We start from the raw sequence: 24055 nt of genomic DNA, 5'->3' as shown, positions 1-24055 counted from the left end.
ACAAATATATTGTAGCCCTAATCTCTTGAAATGGATTATATGAGTCCAAAGGGTTTAGAATTGTTTTTCTTGAAGACTTCCCCCAACACATAAAAAAAATCAAATCTGTGGTATCATCTGAAAAGATTCTCCCAGGCATTACACAAAGCTTCTTAGAGATCTCTAAATGGTCTCATCTCCATTTAGCTCAGAGGATAGAGAGAGGTCTGGGCATCCAGAGAGATGCAAGCCAAGAACTGACATCTTTAATGAAGTGATGGCTAGGCACATTCATGGAAAAAAATCCATGCATGCTGAAGAATGCACACAATACTCTGGATAGGAAAAGGTTATTATTTTTGCATATCACAGACATTAATATATATAACAGGTTTTCCCACTTTGTACAAAGTGGGCAAATGTCACACAATTTGTGAAATCAACTCTGCTGCTTTATCAGTCTGTTAGAATGATTTTGCATCATCACTCAAGGATGATACTTTCAAGATGAAAAATACATTCCCATAATACTCCTTCAGAACTCTACGCCTTTGTTAATACTAGGGAAACTGTACATGTGTACTTTTAATTAGGCCTAGGAATAATTTGGAGGCCTTGCAAATTCTTTCTCTTTATCATGCCAAACTGTCCAAAACCCCAAACATCTCTGAATAAAATTAGCTATTTAGCTAATTAAGAGAATCAATGAGGCAGGAATATGCAGATGAAGCAGAATTAATACCATACTTTCAACAATGACCATTTAAAAATACCAAGTACAGAAACTCAAATTTTAAAGTAAATTGCTGGTGAGAATTTGCATTTTCTCTTTCAAACCCTGAATGCATAAATTGACTTATTTCAGAGAAGTTCCAATGATATTTACAATCTTCATAATAACAAAATAGGTTTTTAGATAATTTTCCACATGTTAGAAATTTGGCAACAATTCATTCTTGGTGCATTTCTTAAAACACCACAGTTATATAATCTTGTTCATTATTTGCAATAGCAAAATGTGCAGAAGAAGAATTACATCTATTCCTGTCCCTAATTTACTTTCCCCCTCCCAATAGAAGTATGTGTGACCTGAGAACCTGCAAAAAGTTATATGCATAAATGTCTGTTCATAACCTTCACTGGATTTATGCAAGTCACAGGTAGATGCAGAAGTGATCCCAGCCCATCATGTTATTAGCTGCATGCCCCGTGAACAGGATCGATGTGTTTACAGTATCTAAAGATGGTCAGAAGCCTTGCGATTTAATTATAGCCGACTGAGAGATTCTGAATTTCAATTTCATTTTTTTACGCTAACAAGCCCATACTTATTCTTTGCTGTATATAAAAGGATTTTTCCCCCTTGGGAAAATCGTGTGCTAGAAACTACACTGAAGACAGATGTAACTTTTTTTATTGGACATTAAGCTGTACAAAGTATTTCACAAAATATATACTGCAGTCACACTTCAGCATTTGCTCGCTTTCTTGCATTAGTTTGGTACAAAAAGGTAGCAATAATAATAATAATAATAATAATAATAATAATAGCAGCTTTGACAGAAAGAAATTAAAAAAAGGAAAAATAAAGCAAATCACCCCTCCCCCCTGACATTGATCCTACATTTTAAAATACCGTTTCCCAACTCTCCACAATATTGCACTTGAGCATGCTAGCATGCAGGTAAACATATTGGCTTGCTTCTTTACTGTTGACCCAGTAAACTAGTGCATGTCCTTCTACAACCATCTGCATCAAATGCACTGATATTTTGCTAAGATGCAAATCTTTTATCTGTGGTCAGTACACATACACACTTCATACACACAGAGATAGCCCATAAACAATGCACAAAAGCATCTTTAATTACTTAAACTAACACATGCAAAAGAACATCCATGGCTTGATATTAATGGCATTCAGTTGGCAGGTTCATTTTTTTTTCCACTCCAGAATGGAATGCTGTTTTTATTTTCTTGGATTAAGATCTGGAGGTGAGGAAGACAATGAACCTGATGTGAAGAGAATACAGTCCCCTATAACCAATCCCCTCCGTGTGGTTATCAAAAAATCATTATCAGAAACAAAGGTCACACAAATATACTTGTTCATAGACTAAAAATGAGCAGGGAACAACAGCATGCGCAGTAAACATCAAAACTACCATTAAAAACAATGTGTAATTCTCACATCTTGAATTTTAAAAAATGTTTGCAATTCTAGAATTTGCAATTCTAGAGTGTTTGCAAAGGAAAAAAAAAAAATCAGACCTCAGCATTATGTCATAAGAAAACATATTTGTTTGTATTAACCTAGGGATTACTATTGACCTTATTATTTGTCTTCAATTGACAACATAATTCATTCCCTCACTTCTACAGAATGCTTAAGAGGTGCATTTGAATGACTACTATAACAGCTCAACTGCCTGCCTGGATATTGCTTGTAAGGTTATGCGCACAGCTCCTGGTGTCGTGACAGTCATAAGCAATTATGGCTATAAGAAAGTTTAGCAAAAGTACACCCCCTCCCCACCTGGGTCAGGTACCCTTGTTTTATTATTTACATATACTTGAGTCCCATGTACTACATTCTATGGCTAAGCTTTTGACTCTTATGGACATTCAAGATCCACTAACATTCTTTTCCTACTGTACTTAGCTATTTAAGCTTAAAATGCTAGATTGGATCATAGTTGCATTTAAGTGTATCCTAATCGCTTGGCCATAATCATAATAAATGTAGAATGATATAGCAACACATTGAGTTCATGAATGACATTTAAAAAAACCCTGAAAAGGGTAGATAGCATAATATTTAGAAAGAAAGGTGCTGATTAATTGCAGAAGGCTTTTCTTTTTTCTTTTTTGCTAACTATTGTAGCTAAAGAACTGTAGTTTACCTGAATTATGTAGAGAAGGTAATTCTAGTAAACATTTTTTTTTAGTTTGGTAGAAAACCAGATGGCTACTTCATAACCAACAAAGAAACTCTCCTATTGAACTTAAATACATTCAATATCAAATTCGAATCAATATTGCACATATGTGGCCCATTTTTGTAGCACTGAAGCTAGTAGATACAGATTTTTCCCTAAAAACTCTGCACTGAAAATAGAAGATATTTATGCATTTCTGGAAATAATTCTTTTATATTTTGTATGTAAAAATTAAAATAAAAATACTAGTTTTTCAATTTATGTATATGTCTTAACTCAAAATTAAGCAATCTTTATAAAATTATAAAAAGAAAATGCCTCATTTAACATATTACTAAATGAGACTTTTCAAATATTATAATCACTTTTCAATAATCATGCATATAAAAAAATTCCAAAATCAAATGTAGCATACATACTCACAGAGTTAAGCAAAAGTATTATATCTCAGCCAGGGTTGGTTAGCCTTTTTTTTTTTACCCACAATATAGAATACTTCAAAAATACTGTCTAACCATCCATAATATAGTCTCACTGACTTAGTAGAGGCACAATTCTTGTACACTGTACACTGTGGACAACAGCCCTGAATCACAAGTTATACAGAGAAACGTAAGTAAGCATTACAACACAAACAGATAAACAACCAGACAATATATTTGACACTGCATAGAAAAAACACAATCCAGGTCAGCAGTGAAACAATGAAAAAAAAAAAAACCTGCACAAACAATTTGTATTGTTGATTTTTTTCTTTCTTTTTTTTTTCTCTCTTTTGGCTTTAACGTTTTAAATTTCAAAAATTTAAGTTGCCTGGACTTGTTTTGGTCCTACTGCAATGCCATTACAGTCGAGAATGTATTGTAAACAACCTTGAGGAGGTGGTCGCTGGGATGGGACTTTATTTGATTCGGACTCCTTAGCCGATCCACTCTGCAAGATAGAAAAAGAAGAAAAAAAACCCATAGAGATGAGTGTGTAAGAAGGCTAGAAGATGATGAGGATAGACTGGGAAATATACCTTTGGTTGTTAGACCTGATCTCTTCTTACTACCTTAAAAAATTCCCTGAAGACCCTAATAGAAATGACTCTTGGTGCATCATTAGGAAGCCCAGTGAAGGGAATGCAAAAAGGCAGAGATTACACTGGAACTGCAGGACACAGAAAGAGGGAAATTTCAGGGGCGCTATTCAGCAGGTTCTGACAGGTTCTGGAGAACCAGTAGCGGAAATTTTGAGTAGTTCGGAAAACCAGCAAATACTACCTCTGGCTGGTCCCAGAGTGAGGTGGGAATGGAGATTTTGCAATATCCTTCCCCCAGGAGTGGGGTGGGAATGGAAATTTTGCAGTATCCTTCCCTTGGAGTGGGGTGGGAATGGAGATTTTGCAGTATGCTTCCCCTGCCACCCCCACAAAGCCACGCCCACAGAACTGGTAGTAAAAAAAATTTGAATTCCACCACTGGAAATTATCCTTTCCTCTCCTGTAGTGGTCATAAAATAACCTCATGTTAGCTCCGCCACCCCCAAAAAGCTCCTATTGCCACAAAAAAGACCTTTTCCAGGACAAGAAAGAATTCTATCCTCGGCTCCTTTCTTAACTAATGGATTTCAGGCATCTCAAGGGAGTGAAGAGGGAGACAATAAGGGCAAAAGTGGAGAAGTTGTTGCACTGAGAAATTTAAATACTGTATATATTTTGGGATAAGAACATGCAGCAAAAATGAGTTTTAATGTAGTTTGTAAATGTCCCATTAAAAAGGCACAGTAACTTCAATACATTTATAGCTTATATAATACGAAATACAAGGTTGATAATACAAAAGAGACAGATTATTTTCACTTACAGAAGCATTTCTACTGAAATTGGTATTTTAAAAAATGATTGGGTTTGACAATGCAGGCCTTGGAACAATAAAAATCAGTAAGGGTCTGCCTTATTTCTAGAAATATTCTAGTGGAGAATAAGCAGCAGGGTGGGAAATTTATTACTTTTGTCTGGTGAATATTGAGAGCAGAGCTTGATCTTAGTTGCTGCATCATGGCTAATGATGGACTTGTCATTATCTCTTAGTTTAAGTGAACAGATTTTTTTTACTTAATGAAACTAGTCATTTGTTGGCTATGGAGGTTCTGACTTTGACAGAAAGATTATAATTATGAAATATCATGGACTGTGATTAAAAAGGTATCGGTGAAATCTGTACCAATCCAAGAGATCTATGGTCTATGCTTAATATAGTCCATCTCAAAGGAAATGCCTTCGCCTTAAATTAGGCTTCCCATTATGACCGCTCATATTTCCTGTTCACCTCATTTCCTTAAATATATCTTTGTTTAAGCATTTTGTAATCTTAATAACCCTTGCACACTTTCCGACGGATGCACTTGTTGTTCATTGAACAGTACCTGCAGTTCTTTGCTTGTATCAATATTCTGTTCTATCACAAGTCCATCAAGATGCGTACACATTTCAGGCTTATCACATACCATGTTCCTTCCTTGCTGTCAAGATTTATGGTGATTTAAAAAAGATGAATCAGAGTGACATGTTCTAATGACAATAGCTTTTACTCAAGGAGAGAAAATATAATTTTTCTTACAGGAAAATTATTTTTTACAGGATCTTAAAACCATAATTAATTTTAATTTTAAATTAAAATTAAATTAATTTTAAAAAGTGATATTTCAACAATTTCAAATATGGTCTGTAGATCATCTGAGACTTTTAAAGGAAGTTTAATTTATTCTCTTACTAATGCTACAAATTTATTATATGTTACTGTGACATACAGTGGTGCTCATTTAATTATTACAATTTGGACTGGCAATGCTGTTGCTAAGTAATGTGGTTGTTAAGCGAGATATTACATGACTTCAGTGAATTGAATGACTATGGTCATTAAGGGAATCACCTGCAGTTGTTTAAGCAAAAGCCAGTTTAATCTAGTGGTTAAGGCACAGACTAGAAAGTAGGAGATTGTGACTTCCCATCCCGTCTTAGCCATGACTTTGGGCCAGTTGTTGCTTGACCCACCTCATCTGTTTGTTATTGTGGGGAAAATCAGAGGAGAAGTTTGCCACCTTGAGTTATTTGTAAAAATAAAGGCGGGATACAAATAAATACAAACAAACAAAAAAATAAGACATCAGATGACTGGGACTTATGATTTTACTGCCACCTTGTCCACTGACTTTGCTTATCAGAAGCTGGCTGTCAGCTGCAAAATGACAATCACATGCCCATAGGACACAGCAATGGTTGCAAATGCCTGCTGGTTGAAAAGCACCTAAATCTTAATTGCATGAATGTGAGGACATGGCATGTGATGAAAATGTGAGGACCGGTTGTAAAATTACTTTTTCAGTAGCATAGTAACTTTGAACAGTCACTAAATAAGACAGTCATAAAGTGAGGACTGCCTGTATTTGGATCCTTTAGGACCATGATGGTGAAGCTATGGCATGTGTTTCACAGGTGGCATGCAGAGCCCTCTCTGCGGGCACATAAGCTGTCACCCCAGCTCAGCTTCACTGTGCGTGCGCGTGCACCTTCCTCTGGCCATCTGATTTTTGGGTCTCTGTCACGCATGTGCAGGATGCATGCAGGAGACACATATGCATGCGCGGGGTGAGGGTTGTGCATGCATGTGCAGGGGGAGCGCAGAGGGGGTGTGGCATGCCCACCCCACAGCCCATTTTTGTTCCCAGGAGGCTGCAGGAAGGCCTGCTAGGCCCAAAACAGAGTGCGGCAGGGGGGGTGCGGCGCCCCCCTCATGGCCATGTTTCCCAGGAGGCTGCAGGGAGGCCTGCTAGGCCCAAAATGGGATGCATGGGGGCGGGGGGAACGCAGGGGGCCTCACGCGTGCATTGCATTATGGGTGCCGGCATGTGCGTGAACTTTTGGCACGCGATGACAAAAAGGTTAGCCATCACTACTATAGGATATTCAGAGTTCTAAGGATTCAAAAAAGAGCACCTCTGGAATACAAAAATTAAATTAAGATAAATTAAGAAAAGTGCTGTTATACTTTTGTTGCTGATCACATAATAAAAGTTTCTGATCATCTATGAAGAATCTTGGATGGCCAAAATACCTCTGGGTAAAAGTTCTTGTAGTGAAGGTTTTATTCAGCTTCAGGAATAGGAAACATTATGGTTTTGAGTTATAAATCTTCAAAGCACATCTTCACATAAAAATAAATAAATAAAGATGGATTTAAAAGAGTATCTAATCAGGGATTAAATACAGTAAATCATATTCCTACTAAAACTATTACTGAGTGCTCCAAACATTCTTATGATTTTTTTTCTGTATACATGGAAAATCTAGCAGTTGCCCCAAATACCCACAAAGACCTTGTATGAAAAGGTTATTATGATGTAAATGCTTCTGAATAACGTGCCTGAATGCCAAGATTGACATGAGCAAGATTATCCTTCAATTTGGCTCTAGGGAATAATTTATAATATTGAGTTGTCTGAATAAGTCTGAAAAATTAAATGATTATCTATTACACTTAAATGAAGCTAACCTGTTGATAATTATGCATCTGGTATCCACTACTGACATCTGCAGAACATATGATAATTCTGTTCATCCTACTCCTTAGATACCAAGAGTTCTAATCCTGTGCTCAAAATCAGCCACACCAGGATAATTACAGCAACTGGAGCTGCCTGTATTTTGTGCTGGAGGATTGCCTAATAGCCTGGAACTAAGCCAATAGCGCATAGGATTTTGCTAGAGTCCTCTCCACCAGGCCAATGGTGAGGCTACTGAGATACAGAATTTGCTGTTTGCTGCACAGCATTCCATAGGCCTGAAGGAGATCAATGCAAAACATGCTTCCCAAATACCATAAATTATCTGCAAGAGAAAGGAACTGCAAGTGAGCAAGACAGACCCAACTATTCCATGGGATCATACTAGGATCACATTTCAATGAGAATAGCACCAAATATGTCCTTTATATTGATTCACCAGAGAATGTAAGTATAATGGGAATAACTTAATAGGACTGTAACTGAACAAGTGTAAATTCTTAGGCAAAAAGAACTTCAAAAGAATTTGAAACTATAAATAAAACTATTTAATTCCCTCTATTCCATTTGGACGAGTGTACTATCTTAAAGAAAGTAACTTTCTAGTGGCTATCGCTAGCTACCATGAATACGTAAAGATCTTTTTCTTTCTTAATTGTTGACCTATTGTAGATAAACTGTAGCATCTTTTTCCTAACTTTTAAATTTGTATTTTTGAATATAGGTACTACTGCTAAAGTTAAGTAGCTCTCTTCTAGTCATCTGTATTCCTCAGATATTTCTCCTTAGAGGTTTGCTTGAAGGCAGAGGAAATTCAAAGGGATTTCTTTGATCATTTTTTGCTTCTGATACTGAGCATGTAGAAGTTATGTTACAGTAGGAGGGGGCAAATCTGAAGCTTCAGAATTACAAGAAGCTCTCAAATATTATTTTAGTATCCTCCAATGCCTCTCTGAACATAAATTCTGAAAGTCTGCAGCATGGCTTATTGTAATTTTGAGGCAGAAAACATTAAACATGTCCTAAAGTAGACGTAACATATTGTACTTAAAAAAACCAAAACACCCCCTGCAAAGTTTATCCAAAGAAACTCAGAGAAATAAAACCAAAGAGTTCTAACCTTATCTAAATAAGCCATGAGAGCCTATGCATTTCTATTAATTCATTTTAATTACTAAGTTACAGCAGTCCTCACTCTTCCCACAAAAATATTCAGTAATCTTAACCATCTCTGCATAAGAAAAATACTGCCTTTATACATTTCTCAGGTGTCCAGAGATCATGCACAAATAATCATGAATCGGTTGAAATGCATACTATGAGATGATCATTGTTCTGTAATTTCATACATAAAAGTGAAAAGCTAAACATCTAGAAAAAGTGCTTTTATATAAAGTTCAGCAATAACAAACATTGAAGTATTACTAAATAACAATATCTCCATCTGCTGGTGCAAAAAACAACAAACACTGAGTTGGAAAATTTCCACATGCTAAGTATTCAACAATAGTTTTTCCTTGTATTCTTTGACGGTGTAATTCTTCCAATGTGTTTTGGCTTCTGATAATTTTTTTTTTATCAAATACAAAAATCTCCAGCTTTGTAAGTATAAAGCTGGGATCCACAACAGTAAGCCTAAGGGCACCAGTGTGCCCAGAGAAATTTCTCTTGTGCCCTCATGGTTCACTGCTCACCTGACATTTTGTTTTAGAACTGATCACAGCAATTTAACAGCCATTTTTGAGTAGACAGACTCTCCTAGGACAGCTGCCAGTGGTCATGACTTGCTGCCAAATTCTAAATTGGCACAAACTTTTATTTTTCACATATGCAATCCCTTCTTGAAAGTTCTTTTCACTTTGTCTGCAGGTTTGAGGGACTCCTGCTATAAACACTGCCTAACTTTCTGAATTTTCATTCCAGCAAGAGATCTGTGGCATTATCCTTCTTCTTTCTTTCTTTCTTCTGCCAGCAACCTTTGGAAGAATACTTTTTCCAGTGTATTACCAGTTCGATGTATTACCAGTAATATGTGGCTTAAGCTTAATAGCTATTCTGTGACAGTGTTGGCAAACCTTTTTGGCACCAAGTGCTGAAATGGGAGCGCAGGCGCAGGCGGAAGCACCAGAAACAGAAGAGGAGCTCCCCAGCGTGTACATGCGGGAGTGCCGGAAACCGGAAGAGCAGTTCCCCAGCTCACATGTGCACGCTGGTCACCTGGTCTTCCGGTTTCTGGCATGCATGCACACATGAAGACCAGCTGGCCAGAGCACATGTGTACGCCGGAAACTGGAAACTCAGTTTCCTGGCATGTGCATGCATGCCAGGGAGCTATTTTTCCAGTTTCCGGCACTTCCATGTGTGCAAACACCAGCAGGCAAGCGTGCATGTGCGCGCCGGAACCCAGAAGAGCAATGGACGACAGCTGGCGTGCCCGGAGAGATGGCTCTGTGTGCCACTTCTGGCACGCATGCCATAGGGTCACCATATGGGAAGAGTCCTTAGAAATTCAAAACCTTACAAACGCTTGATAAACTTTCAGCTTGCTTAACAAAAGTATTAATTTAATTTGGATTTTTTTTCTTTCTCATAGTCAGTACATTTTGATTTTCAGAGAAAGGAGGATAATTGTTTCTGCATAATCTGGTGGATCTCTGATCTTCACGTTTATTTTAGCAATGCTCTCTCTGTTGGGGAATTTGATAAAATTGTTTTAATGTTGTTATCAGCTCCTCTAACCAAACAGTTTTCCATAAGGATGACAACCTCACAAAGAAAAGGATTCTGCCCCTCCATATCATTTTCCCACATGAATGCAAAAAGTACCGGGCCCTTAAAATGTGGTCCGCACATTCCCAGTACACTCAGAAAGGTAACCAAGAAAAAATGTGAGTGATTCTTGTAGCCCTTATACAATTTCTTTTTTTAGTTCTAACTGGATCTGTTTTTTATGCTTTTCAGTGTTTCCAATGCTTTGGGGTAGCCTGTGGGCCTTCTATGATCAAAAATCAAAAGGATACATTAGTCCTTGAATCACATAGCTCTAGCATACAAATGCTGAAGCAGCAAAGATACAGGAGGAAGAGAGTTACTCACTGCAGAGCTACCAGAGATGATGTTGTGGTGATTCTGCAGTAGATTCTGAAGTCCTGCAGCCAGGGCTGAGCTGATTTACTCTTTACTTGTAACAAATACATTGTCCAAACAGCTGTCTAAATTCTTCATATAACAATTTTATAATGCAAAGTTATCAATGTTTTGGATATACTTAAAGTTATATATTTCTAACTGCATATTGGCTGCATTATTAAAATTTATCTTAGTCTTTGCTTAGTCTCGTTAAAAATAGGAATGAACTTGCTTTCAGTAGAGACGAGCATTTCCCACAAGATGGTGCTGCACTCTTAGTGGGGAGGTGTGTGTGTGTGTGTGAGGTAAATTAAGCTGACCTGATATATTTTGGACACAGAAACAGACTGAATAAAATAAAATAAAAGTCATAATGCCTTTTTGCTCTTACATTTAAAATTAAGAATTAACAATTAAAAAATTAAAATTAGGCCAGCCCGGCTTGTTGAAATAAAAGCGTCTTGAGGGCCCGGTGGAAGGTATATAAGTCAGGAATCCTCTGCATCTCAGAGGGCAATTCGTTCCAGAGGGCAGGAGCCCCCACAGAGAAGGCTCTCCCCCTGGGGGTCGCTAGCCGACATTGCTTGGATGATGGCACCCGGAGGAGCCCCTCTCTGTGGGAGCGAATTGGCCAGTGGGAGGCTATTGGTAGCAGCAGGCGGTCTTGTAAGTACCCAGGTCCTAAGCCATGGAGTGCTCTGAAGGTGGTAACCAATACCTTGAATCGCACCTGGAGGACCACCGGGAGCCAGTGCAGCTCTCACAGGAGAGGTGTTACATGGGAGCACCATGATGCTCCCATAACTACCCATGTGGCCGCATTCTGGACCAGTTGGAGTCTCCGGGTGCTCCTCAAGGGGAGCCCCATGTAGAGAACATTACAATAATCCAGGCGGGAAGTGATGAGGGCATGAGTGACCGTGCGTAGGGAGTCCTGATCCAGAAAGGGACGCAACTGGCATAGTCTGATTTAATATTTTCTTTTATCCAATTTTTCTGGTCTTAATGTACTTTCCATAATGCCAATCTTTTGTGATACATAATCTAAGTGAACATTTCAGCTTCTAGCTTGAAGCATGAAAAACAACTCTGAAAGTCTTTACTTCCTCAGTGGTGTCTCCGCCTAATTTTCAGATTCATTTTTTTGGCTGTTAGGGAAGGTAACAGTCTTGGTGCTGGTAACGTTAATTGTTAGTATCTCCTCATTGTAATAATTGTGATACTTATAGTAATAGTGATCCCAATGCTCTTCTAAGACCCACTGAGATCAAAAGCAAGAAGAGACATGCTACAGGCCTTTTCTGCTGTGGTACCAGATTTATGGAACACCCTCCCATCGCCCAAAGTGAGTTTGATTCCATCCCTGTTGATCTTCTGAAAGTCCTTCAAAATCTGGTTATGCTGTTAGGCTTTGGGAACCCAGGGGACAGGTGAGATACTTAGCTCTATTATTATTGATGACTGCTGCTCTTTCTTATGTTTTAATTGTGATTTTTAAAATGTTTCCGTTAGTTTTTGATATGTTAACTGTTTTATAATTTTATTGCATGCCATCCACACCATCTTTTCATGAGATGGCAGCCATAGACATTGGATGGATGGATGGATGGATGAATAAGTCCACTACTCAAGTAAGGTGTCAGGGAATTTATGTTACTTAAAGCTTACTAAATATTTCTCCCTAAGGAAAATAATATCACCTACCAAGAGTCCGAATTCATATTCATGACCTAATATTTTCTCACTGCAGTAAGATAGACATGTTTATTACTTACAGATAAGCAGTTCTTTCTTTTTGAACTTCAGAATAAATGACTAGTCAGCATGGTCAGTTATAATCTTCTGGTCAGGTTTTGTGTCATCAATGAAAGTCATCAACAGCTAGCAATGTTTAACTTTTTTGAAGACTGACTTGAAGATACAAATGGACTGAGATATTATTGTATGTTTAATTACAATTTTATAATGTTTTTGTCAATTAAAACTATTTTGGGCCTGAGTAAGACAAAAAACATAGCTAGTAAATATTTATTTCAAATAAATAGAAAAATATATAGATACAAACATACATACTGCTATAGCCACATAAAATAGGATGTACGGAGCTGTTTATGTCACAAAGCCTTGAGAAGAAAATGAGCAAAAGCAAATAAAAGATGATTATAGGTCATATTGTCCCAGTTAACTAACAAGCAACAGACACATATTGTATCCTGAAAGTTAACTTTTAAAGTTACTGCTTTACTTTCAATTGATCTCTATTTGGATATTTTAAAAACACCATATTTGAAATTTTATCTAAGGAATTATCCATGTAATATCCCAGATCAAAATGCTCAAGTTGTTCCTGATAGTTCCTACTAAAATTCTTTTTCTGTGCCTAGACATGAGTCAGCATTCCTTACCTGAGGTTGCTGAAGAGCAGTTGGTTTCTGAGGAGATGGTATAGGTGTTTTAGATAAAAGTTGGTTCATTCTGCTTACAACAAGCTCAGTTATAAGCTGTTTGTCTTCAGCCTGGTGCTCACCAATCAAAGGCGTTGCAGAACCCATAACCTAGAAGAGATAAAAACTAGTTAGCTAAAGAAAGGTAGTAATTTTTAATGCTGTGTCCCACACCACTATGGTTATCATTTATTTTGAACTGCATGGAAAAGAGAGTTAAAAATAAAGGACTGCAAAATATTTTAGATTTTTAAAAATTATTCTTAGCAAGTCTTGGATATATAGGATTATTAGAAAGGTTGAAAAGGAATGCTTTGTTTTATTTTTTTTATGAGAAGAAACCTGAACCGGAATATATTAAAAGTGGATAATTCTAGTTTGGTAAATATACTTGTTAGACTGGAGTGCAGATATTGCAGTGGCTTCATTGATGCATCAAGACTTGCAGAAAGTTTGAGACCCGATACTACAATGTTCCAACAACAGATCCTCTTTGAAATGCAAATAGTATGCATTAGCTGTGCATCCAACATATATAAGCGATAGATTTGCACTAATATAGCTCTATATATTGACCAACGGTTACCATTGTGTGCTTGAGGAGGTCTGGAGAAAGAAAGCCCATAGTGCCAGACATGGTCAAATCAAAGTTTTACATTCCTGCAAAACACTTAGTAAAAACCAACCTAGGAAATAGATATCTAAATCTTTAAATATAGTTTTTAGAAAACATTTGCTAAACATACATTGGCTTAATTCTAGGAGTCTGCCTGGACTACATTGGCACAGTAGCTTTATCTGCACAGTGAACTGTATTAAAAAGTACCAATTATTCATGTAGATTCCTTATTCATTCAGACAAACTGAGATTTATTCAATGGCTGTGAGAAATAGCTTTTCTCTTTCCACTTCCTGTGGAGCATTACCTACTTTAGTTCTTTGGCTTTCTAGAAATACTTTCCATAAAATTATCTTTTGTCAATATCAAATTCATATTTTTAATAATATAAGATATTTCATTGCAGAATTATTTCTATTTATTGTAGAACCAGTTCCATGCTGGATATATAGAAAAGTTTTTTTTCCTTATTAATCAAGTATGAAACAGCTTTATTTGCTCAAAAATATTTGACAGAGATAATCTGTTTTATTATATTTAATTGTATTTGCCCTCTGAAACTACTCTAATATTTCCAAGATGAATAATAGCTTACAAACATTTTTATTTAATAAACAAATGCTTGTGAAAGACATACATGTTAGGTATTAGATAGAAGATTCATACAAGCTGGAACCAAACAATGATTAATGGGAAAGATTATTAATTTCTATGAATCAATGTTTCTCTTGCCAATCAAAATATCTCACTTTGTTCTGTAATATATATATACTGTATATCTCTTCTGTGCAATTTGTAAAAACTAAAAACATGTTGGATAAATGATAATGACTGATGAAATCATCCTTCTGGAATGCACCTTTAATGTGGCAAAGACGCCTCATGGGAACAAGTACAAGATTCATCAATTCAGTGATTAATCATACTTGAATGATAGACCTAGAAAGTAGTGAACTACCAGGCTAACCAACAGATCAGGAATCTACTATATACTTTCTTGCCTCTACTGCAAATGAAAAACAGATTGAAGATAAAACAGTTGCATTACCACAAAGCTGAATGACATGAACCACATTTCATTTTCTTTTAAATACACACACACAACCAAAACATTAACAAAGAAAAAATGCACATGTTTTATTAATGGGCTACATTGGTTGATAAAGATCATATTACATAATATTGTAAAGTAAATGTATTAGTGTACTAAACTATACATTTACTACATTGTTTTAAACAAAAAAAATGGGTAGAATTTATTTATTTATTTTTAATTTTTTTCCTCCTAATCAGAGGAACAAAACCAAAATGACAAAAACCAACAAAGCTCTTGACTAATATTTTTTAAGTTTAGAAACCCAAATAAATAATAACAATTATAATCCCGAGTTATATGCTTGATAACTGTGGAAGAATTTTTCAAATCTAGAGAAGCAGGACCGAACTTTGTAGCAAAATCATAATGCTGATGATATCAATTTGCTTGGGACAAATTTAGGCCAACAGATTTGTCTGTTCCTCTCATCTAAAATCTTTTTTAACAAGTAGTGATAAATGGGTACTTCCCAAGTTTTACTAAGAAGCTTTTATTTTAAAAGTCAATTTCATAATATTACATATGATGAGTGTTATGGATCTAATTAGCATTACCATTAAGAAAGCATTCAATATTTTCAGAAAGTTATACATTAAAATTATAAAATAACTAGTTATGCAACCCCCGAGCGCAAGGTTTACCTACAATCCAAGAGTGGACAATGAAAGTTATAAATCTAGCGGAAATGGCAAAAATCTCGGCATACCTGAAGGATCATTCAAATGAAAGATATTTAAGAGACTGGAGAAGGTGGATAGATTATATTCAAAATAAATATCGGAATAAGAAATTGCAGATAGGTTATGAATGATTATATAGATATTTAGTGTGTCTTTAAGTAATAAAGCTAGGCGGGTAATTAGGGAATTGAAGAAACAAGAGATGTGAAATGTCATAATTGTTTAGATTAGGATTGATTATGATTGTTGAAGTTTATACCCTGTAATTTGTTCTGGGAAGGGGAGGGGGGGAGGGGGGAGGTTGAGGTAGGGAAGGGGGGGGGAAATATGTAAACTTTTTGTAAAACTTTTCAATAAAAAAAAAAATTATAAAATAAATAGTTATAAAATGTGATGGATAAGAATATTTTCAGGTTTGCAATTTATATTTTACGTACTAAGGATATATTTCATATGTATACTTTTAAATCTTTTTTTTGACAGGGCATCCCCTTTTAGTCCCCTCAAAGAGAAAAAAGAGAAAAGTATTTTTTTTATTTCTATGCACTTTGTCAGAAAATCCATGTCTGTGGCTTGGGTAGTGACCTCTGCCTAGAAAGGACAAAGTTCAAAGTTAGAAAAACGATATTCTAATTTGTTCAAAGTCAAGAGTCTGATCAAATTAAGTCGGATTCTGACTTTGCTAAACAGGTGTCAGCATTTTAGGAAGGCCAGCTCTGGAAACAGACATCACAAGAAGTATTAGGATTTAGTTTTATTGTTGCAGGATATAATATCAGATATTTGACAGTCTGCAGGAATTTCCTTCTGCATTCATTCATTCATTCATTCATTCATTCATTCATTCATTATCACATTTCACCTATCTGACTTTTCTGTCATACAGAATTTAGGGGAGGTATTTTGGGTTTCTTTCTCATGCTCCTTGTTTCCCCAGAAGATTAAAATGTTATTTACTATCTCTTTTATCTGCTAACAGCTTTTGGATGCCTTTATCAATTTTACCTCTATTTTCCTCAGTAGATAGATTTATCAAGCTCACATGTATCCTAATATATTGGTTAAACACTCCTCAACGATTAGTGTTTTCTATGAATTAAAGAATATTTATTCTATAAATCACTAGAAGCAAAAATTTAACTGACCTGAGTAGCATACATCAATATTTAGCACAGGAAAATATATCTTATGTCTTTAAATGGATATATGACTATATTCTCAATTTCCCATTTCATGTAATGTATAATATTTGGAGGTTTGTTTTAGGAAAGGTAACCCATTCATCTTGTACTCAAAGGACTTAGGGAGAGTTTGTTTAGAAACATGGAAATATTTTGATATTTGGCCTAAAGTATATGTTCAGAACCAACTCATAGCATGATTGTGCTTTTCCACTATGTTATCACAACATGTACCTTTCTTTAACCATTTGAACTTTAGCATTTTAAATCACGTATTTCTCCAAAGAGGTAGAGATAGATAGATAAATAAATAAATAACTTTTTTCTTTCTTTTTTTTAAAGTGATATATTATTTTAAAATTTGCAAGCCATCCAGAGCCTGTTTGGAATCAGGAGACCACAAAATCCAAGATATAAATTCATAATTAAAAAATAAGAGCAGTGACAGAGAAAAATACACTTATTGTACCTCAAAAATATAATCCTTTCCATCCTTTCCATGGACTGCTTTGACAGCACATATATCCAAGCCACCAAACATCTCAGAGCAGCTATCAATCCAGAGCTTGTATCTGGAATTTGAAGACAAGTTTCCATTAGCTTAAAACACAACTTTGTCCTAACGGAGATTCAGCTAAATGGCTTGGGTTTAGACTGCATTCAAACTATTTTCTTTGTATCCCATTCTTTTAAAAAAAATCACATAGAGCAGTAATTGGATTACTGTACATCTAAGCTGTCATATTTTTATAATATACAAATGAAGCAGCTACAACATATCTATTTTAAGCATCAATATACATTACCTGGGAGTTTAAAAACTCCATAAAGTTCTGAGATATCCCATTAGAATATTGAAGAGAATTTAATATGAGTGAATCAGATCTGGGGAAAATGTATATCATGCTGTGTTTCTTATTATTATACATTTTTAAACTACATTTCTCTTAATATCATCAATATATGTCAAATTCAACATCTATAGAAGTGCTCACTGACATGATTGAGTTTATTTAGTTAACAGTCACTTCTATTGTGAAGTACTACATATAGCAATTGAATCTAAAAATTTCATTATGAACCTGGAAAAAATAAAAATAAAATAAAATAAAGAGGTTTTGAAAAACCCTCATTATAAAATCAAAAAAGCATTTAGAATATTTTATGGTTTATATGTGCAGAACATATGAAAAATGATATTGAAAAGAATAGTCTTGTCTTGGACAATTTACTAAGGAAAAGTATATCTACACAGTAACCTTTAGGTATCTGATTCAGTACAATACATATCCCTAAGAGAATTTTGATCACTTGGCTAATCTCAAAAACATTAACATGATTTGATCCTGGTTAGCACTTAGATGGGGCCATAGGAATACCGACTAAACTTGGAAGTCCAGAAAACATCCTAGAAAAAGACAATGGTAAACCTTTTTCTCCAATAAATCAACATGAACAGAAGCTGAACGGAACTCAAGACAGACTTGTCTCTTTAAGTCTGTCTTAAGAACAGACTTCACTATTGTGTACAAACTCACTAGTCTTTTTTCCCCATATTCTAAAGCACCATTAGCTGTGTGAACCAATCTCATATCTTCAATAGTTACTCAAATGAGAAAACAGACTCATGGACGAATTTAATATTTTACCCTGTAGTCTAAAAAAAAAACCCCAATCCAAGGGAGGAGATAATCAAATGGATTAACTTCAGCTAGTGAAAGAATTTTTATCAAGGATTCCTTTTGTCAGCAGTATAAATCAGTTTTCCATGTAGTCCTGCATATACCTCCCAATCAGCTGTGAAGGATTGGAGGATTACTGATAAAAGTGTAAATGGGCTGGACATGATATTTCATATATTTTTTTAAGATACTTTTTCATGTAAAGCCTAGGTTGAGGAGTGTGATGAGGTAGACAGTACCTCATGGCTCCAGGTTTTGCTACATTTTTTTCTATGATATGGAAAGTGGGCATTATATGAGGACTAGATGGAGTGTACCCCAAATTAAACAAGATGCCCTGTAAGACTTGGAAATGAGAGAAGAACAGAGCGGTGGAGTGAATAATCACAAGACGGTTGGAGATAAAGAGAAGTTTGGGACCAAACTGTACGAATGGAACCAGTAATTGAGCTCCCCATGTATCTCATCTGTGCAGATTCCCAACCAGCAGTTTGCTGAAATTCATTGGAAACTTCCAGCACAAATTAGAAGCTACATTTTTCCTCAAATGAGCCTGATGTTTGTTGCTGCTGAGCCCAGACCCATAGGAATACACCTGGCATTTCTTTGTGGTTCTCAATGTTATCTGAATCTATCACCAGGGCAGGGGTGAAATGCTCCGGGTTCGGACCGGATCGCCTGATCCGGTAGCGATGGCGGCCGGTGGTTTGGAGAACCGATAGCAAAAATCCCTGCGCGCCCCCCATGCCCAGCTGAGCTGCGTGACCATCAGAGGCTTTTTTTTTTTTTACTTTTAAAAGCATTTTTTCTACAACCTCTTCGGCCGAAAAGATGCTTTTAAAAGTAAAAAAAAAAAAGCCTCTGATGATCGCGCAGCTCAGCTGGGATCGTCAGAGGCTTTTAAAAGCATTTTTTTCTGCAACCTCTTCGGCCGAGGAGGTTGTAGAAAAAAAATGCTTTTAAAAGCCTATGATGATCCCAGTTGAGTTGCCTGATCATCAGAGGCTTTTAAAAGCATTTTTTTTCTGCAACCTCTCCGACTGAAGAGGTTGTAGAAAAAAATACTTTTAAAAGCCTCTGACGATCCCAGCTGAGTTGCCTGATCATCAGAGGCTTTGAAAAGCATTTTTTCGGCAACCCCTCTTCGGCTGAAGAGGTAGAGAAAATGCTTTTAAAAGTAAAAAAAAAAAGTTGGCCAGCTTCGGAACATGTGGACCAAAACACCTCTTTTTGAATTGCTAAAGCTCCACAACTACTTCATATTCAAGTAGTTGTTTCTGACTCCCAGCAATCTCTGCATGTACATGCTTCCGAAGTGGCCCTACCATCTTTGCAATTTCCATGGGTTCTGATTCTAGCAGAAACCAAAAATTATGAAAAGAGAAAGCTAAAAACAGACAAAATAAAAATAAAAATCCTTGAGCAAACACCTTATAGAAATACTTATTTACCTGTCTGTCATAGCAATTTGTTCTAACATTGCAGATCCAGTGTTTGTTTTCCAGTTTCCAGATATAGAAGTTCTCCTGTGGAGAAATAGAAAAGCTAAAGAAGCACACAGGTCTTTTCAATTTAATTTTATTTAAATTTAATTTTATTAAACTGTTCATTTATTAGGAAAAAAAATGCTTCCCAACACAAGTGTGAAATATAAAATAAAAAAGGATCCTGAATAAACAAAAGTATGTAATTTGATTTGATCAAGAAAGAAGATACTGAGAAAAAAAAGTTTTCTGCATCGAATAAACTTGCAGTTGTTTTAACAACTCAAAGGATCAACTTAAGAACTCAGTGAAGTCATGTTAAAAGAGAAAGTATTTTGACTAAACCTAAATAGATATCTAAATATGACAGATAATTGGCATTGTGTTAATAATTATATAATTACATAAAAAACTATATGATTAATCAATACACCATGAGATCTGTGTTATAAGTAAAACCTGTGTGCTTCTGCACAGTATTTTTAGGGAAAAATTATATTGCGAATAGGTAGATAGTTTCCTATATGTTTAATGTCTGCTTTTGTGGTATTTGTTTTTTTACACTGTGTCACTTCCTTGAAATGTACTAATAATGCAATGCCGACATGTATAAATCTTTAAATGTTACAAGAGCTCTGAAATTGGCAATTCCCAACTATTGTAGTTTAGTTAACTGGACATTAATTAATTATCGTATAAGCAGCAGAAGATTGCAGTACCAGAGATTTTGAAAACAGCATGTCAAGGCAGCTTATATTTCCTTTGCCATCTCTTAAACTAATTGGTCTTTGTGCTAAAATCACAAGTATACAAAAACAGATTAAAATCTACTGTGGAACATCAAGTTCCTGACTAAACATATCAAAGTAATGTTGATTTGGGGTATAGCTACGATTCAAGTCTTTTCATATGTAATATGATTTAACTGTAAAAGCTAAAGGATTTTGTCTCAAAGTTTGTAACGTCCCACCCTTTGAGAAGATATACTAAGAATAAAAATTAAATGTATTCATATTTCTGTTTGAAAAAATGTACCAATTATCAAGTAACAGTGCCAAGATTCATTCTATGTATAAATATGAACAACACCCCGCCCCATTGAAATAGACTACTCACATAGTACTGTCTCATAAAACCACTTTACTATAGCATCCCTCACAGATGGCTTTTGCTTAAACACCTCGACTGGCAAGCCTTCCATCTCTCATGGTAGTAGTCTGTACTACTGTTGCAGTTGCAGTTAACATAGGGATTTTTTCCCCCAATAAATATATTTTCTTTGAATTTATACTTACTGTTTCTTATCTTGCCTTTTGAAGCAACACTGAACAATTCTTTTCCATTTGCTACATCGCAACTTTTCAGAACTATCATGCCCACAGTCTATTCCATTGGAGAATATGATGATACCTTTGGGTTTATATTATGTCTATAGACTATTTATTTGATTGTTGATTGATTTTATGATGTATGCCACTCTGAGTTAAGATGGGCAGCTATAGAAATCAAATAAATAAATTGTTCTTTTGCAATTACTTTATGGCATATTATTTTCTCTGTTGAATACTACTGAAGTTCATTTGGATTGTTTTAAATTAATTACAACATACATTTGAAAAATACGGAATACATAAATAAAATATTGGAAATGATATTAAACAATTTTTCATATTTATTCAGAATGCCTCTTGTTCTCACACTATTTTAATATATTTTTTGAAAAAGGAAAGATTCAGTTTATATTTCTGAATAATTTAGATCTATTATTAGAACTGGTGATTGTCAGTACTGCTAAAGAAAACAGATTACCTACCTTTCCCAAAACAGAATAAATAATGTTCATTCAGTCTCAATATGGAAGAACAACAATATCACACAACCCCAGAATCTATTTGCTCACATGTAAGCTTTATAGTTGTTTCCAATCTTTTGGATCCTGATGTCATATTTGGAGTCTATGTAGGGTTCAGTGGTAGCATAGGTTTGGGTAAGAGCTACCACACTGGCTATATCCTGAAAATCATAATGGTTGTCTACTTTGACCTGTTTTCAGCATCCAGAGGAATTTCACGTATAGAAAAAAGAAAAAGCAAGAATTAAATTTCTCAAAAAAATGGACACAGTATTTCTAAGCATAATAGATTTTTAAGAGAAATACATTACTAGTCATTCTTAACTATCAATAACAGTTGAGGCTTAATAGTTAGGATAGTTAATTGTCAGTCTGCATCAGTCTCTTCCAAATTCCACATTTGTTATACTACAATCATCCATAGACAGGAATTGATTGTTTGATGAACAGATGGGGGCTATAATACAATGCAACCTATTTGGAGAGCAACAGACTGGAAAAGTCTTTACATATAATTTTTCAGACAGATTAAATATTCTATGTAAAATGAAGACATTCCTGTATATCCTGTCATATGTAGGAGAGTTCATGATATTCCATAAATAAAATTACCCTGAAAAACAATTTTGATAAGTTTGCCCAAAAGTAAAATCAATGGGCTGGGACCTGGCAAATTATAGAACTAATATACAATATACGAAATCTTTCTACTTTTGAAATAAAGCATTTTTCTTCAAATAATTTTTACTATTTAAAGTGTCTTTCAGCTTATGATTTGAGTTTTACAAGTTTTTAAACTTGTGCTCAAGAGACTTAACATACAGTATATAGCTAAAATTAAGCAAATACTGTGACAGACAGCATAATTGCTTAAAGTTTTAATCTTTTTTGTTAGAGAGTTTGAATCGAGCAATATTTACATAACCATCTTCTAAAAAATAATTTGTTATCTTTCCTCAAGATATATAAATAAAGCATAATCACCTTTCCCATGCCTGAATGAGCATGTCCAATTTTCACAACAACAGGAAATGTTGGCAATGTCAGCTGGGGAAAGGAAAGGAAAGGAAAGGAAAGGAAAGGAAAGGAAAAGAAAGAAAAGGAAAGAAAGAAAGAAAGAAAGAAAGAAAGAAAGAAAGAAAGAAAGAAAGAAAGAATTAAAATAGTTACATAATGAATGGATAATTCATTATCAGGTTCATGTTTCTCTGTAGATAAAAAGGTTGAATTAGAAGCCTTTTGAAATGCCACCAGTGGTGGGTTGCCCCTGGTTTGGTCCAGTTTTTGTCAACCAGTAGTAAAACTGGGGGCAGGCTCCGCCCGCCCACCCAGATGTCATCATACATCATCTGCACATGCGTGAGCGAATCTGGGTGTGTGTCTGTGATCCCGTTATGAACCAGTAGTAATGGTAAGTAGAACCCACCCCTGAATGCCACGTATTCTCCAAAGCACCTGAGGGCAGGACAAGAAATTATACTTATTTTCCAGAAGTGCCTGAATGACTCGCTTTTCTTTTAAACTTCAACAAGCATTTTGCTGGTTGTAGTCCAATTTGGAAGGTTTAAGATATTTGAGCTACTAATCTATATGTTTATTTTCTCCATTTTATTTATTATTAAATTTAATGAATGAAATGATAATAATTTGCATAGAATAGAATAACAGAGTTGGAAGGGACTTGGAGGTCTTCTAGTCCAACCCCCTGCTTAGGCAGGAAACCCTACACCACTTCAGAGAAATGGTTATCCAACATCTTCTTAAAAACTTCCAGTGTTGGAACTTCTGGAGGCAAGTTGTTCCACTGATTAATTGTTCTAACTAACAGGAAATTTCTCCTTAGTTCTAAGTTGCTTCTGTCCTTGATTAGTTTCCACCCATTGCTTCTTGTCCTACTCTCAGGTGCTCTGGAGAATAGCTTGACTCCTTCTTCTTTGTGGCAGCCCCTGAGATATTGGAACACTGCTGTCATGTCTCCCCTAGTCCTTCTTTTCATTAAATTAGACATACCCAGTTCCTGCAACCGTTCTTCAAAAGCTTTAGCCTCCAGTCCCCTAATAATCTTTCTTGTTCTTCTCTGCACTCTTTCTAGAGTCTCAACATCTTTTTTACATCTGGGCCAACCAAAACTGAATGCAGTATTCCAAGTGTGGTCTTACCGAGGCTTTAAAAAGTAGTATTAACACTTCACATGATCTTGAGTCTATCCCTCTGTTTATGCAGCCTAGAACTGGGTTGGCTTTTTTGGCAGCTGCTGCACACTGCTGGCTCATATTTAAATGGTTGTCCACTAGGACTCCAAGATTTCTCTCACAGTTACTACTATTGAGCAACTATGAAAGGGATCTTGTAGTCCTAGTAGACAACCATATCATATTGTAGAATATGATATGAATTGTATGTGTGTGTTATGTTTAGTACAGAG

At 35.5% G+C, this 24055-nt stretch overlaps 1 protein-coding gene across 1 annotated transcript in view; it reads right to left on the bottom strand.

Moving 5' to 3' along the window:
* The window catches only part of SYN2 (synapsin II), a 114019-nt gene that overhangs the window by 5617 nt on the left and 84347 nt on the right, over positions 1-24055 (bottom strand). The window contains exons 6-11 of the mRNA XM_034438202.3: positions 22615-22677; positions 21679-21821; positions 19746-19820; positions 17082-17184; positions 12998-13147; positions 3791-3851 (exon numbers count right to left, since the gene is read on the bottom strand). Coding sequence (XP_034294093.1) covers positions 3791-3851; positions 12998-13147; positions 17082-17184; positions 19746-19820; positions 21679-21821; positions 22615-22677 — 595 coding nt within the window. The remainder of the gene's footprint in view (positions 1-3790; positions 3852-12997; positions 13148-17081; positions 17185-19745; positions 19821-21678; positions 21822-22614; positions 22678-24055) is intronic.

The sequence above is a fragment of the Pantherophis guttatus genome, chromosome 2, assembly GCF_059756535.1.
Source record: "Pantherophis guttatus breed Tessera chromosome 2, ASM5975653v1, whole genome shotgun sequence".
NCBI classification, from domain to species: Eukaryota; Metazoa; Chordata; class Lepidosauria; order Squamata; family Colubridae; genus Pantherophis; species Pantherophis guttatus.
This window is presented reverse-complemented; position numbering and strand designations above follow the sequence as displayed.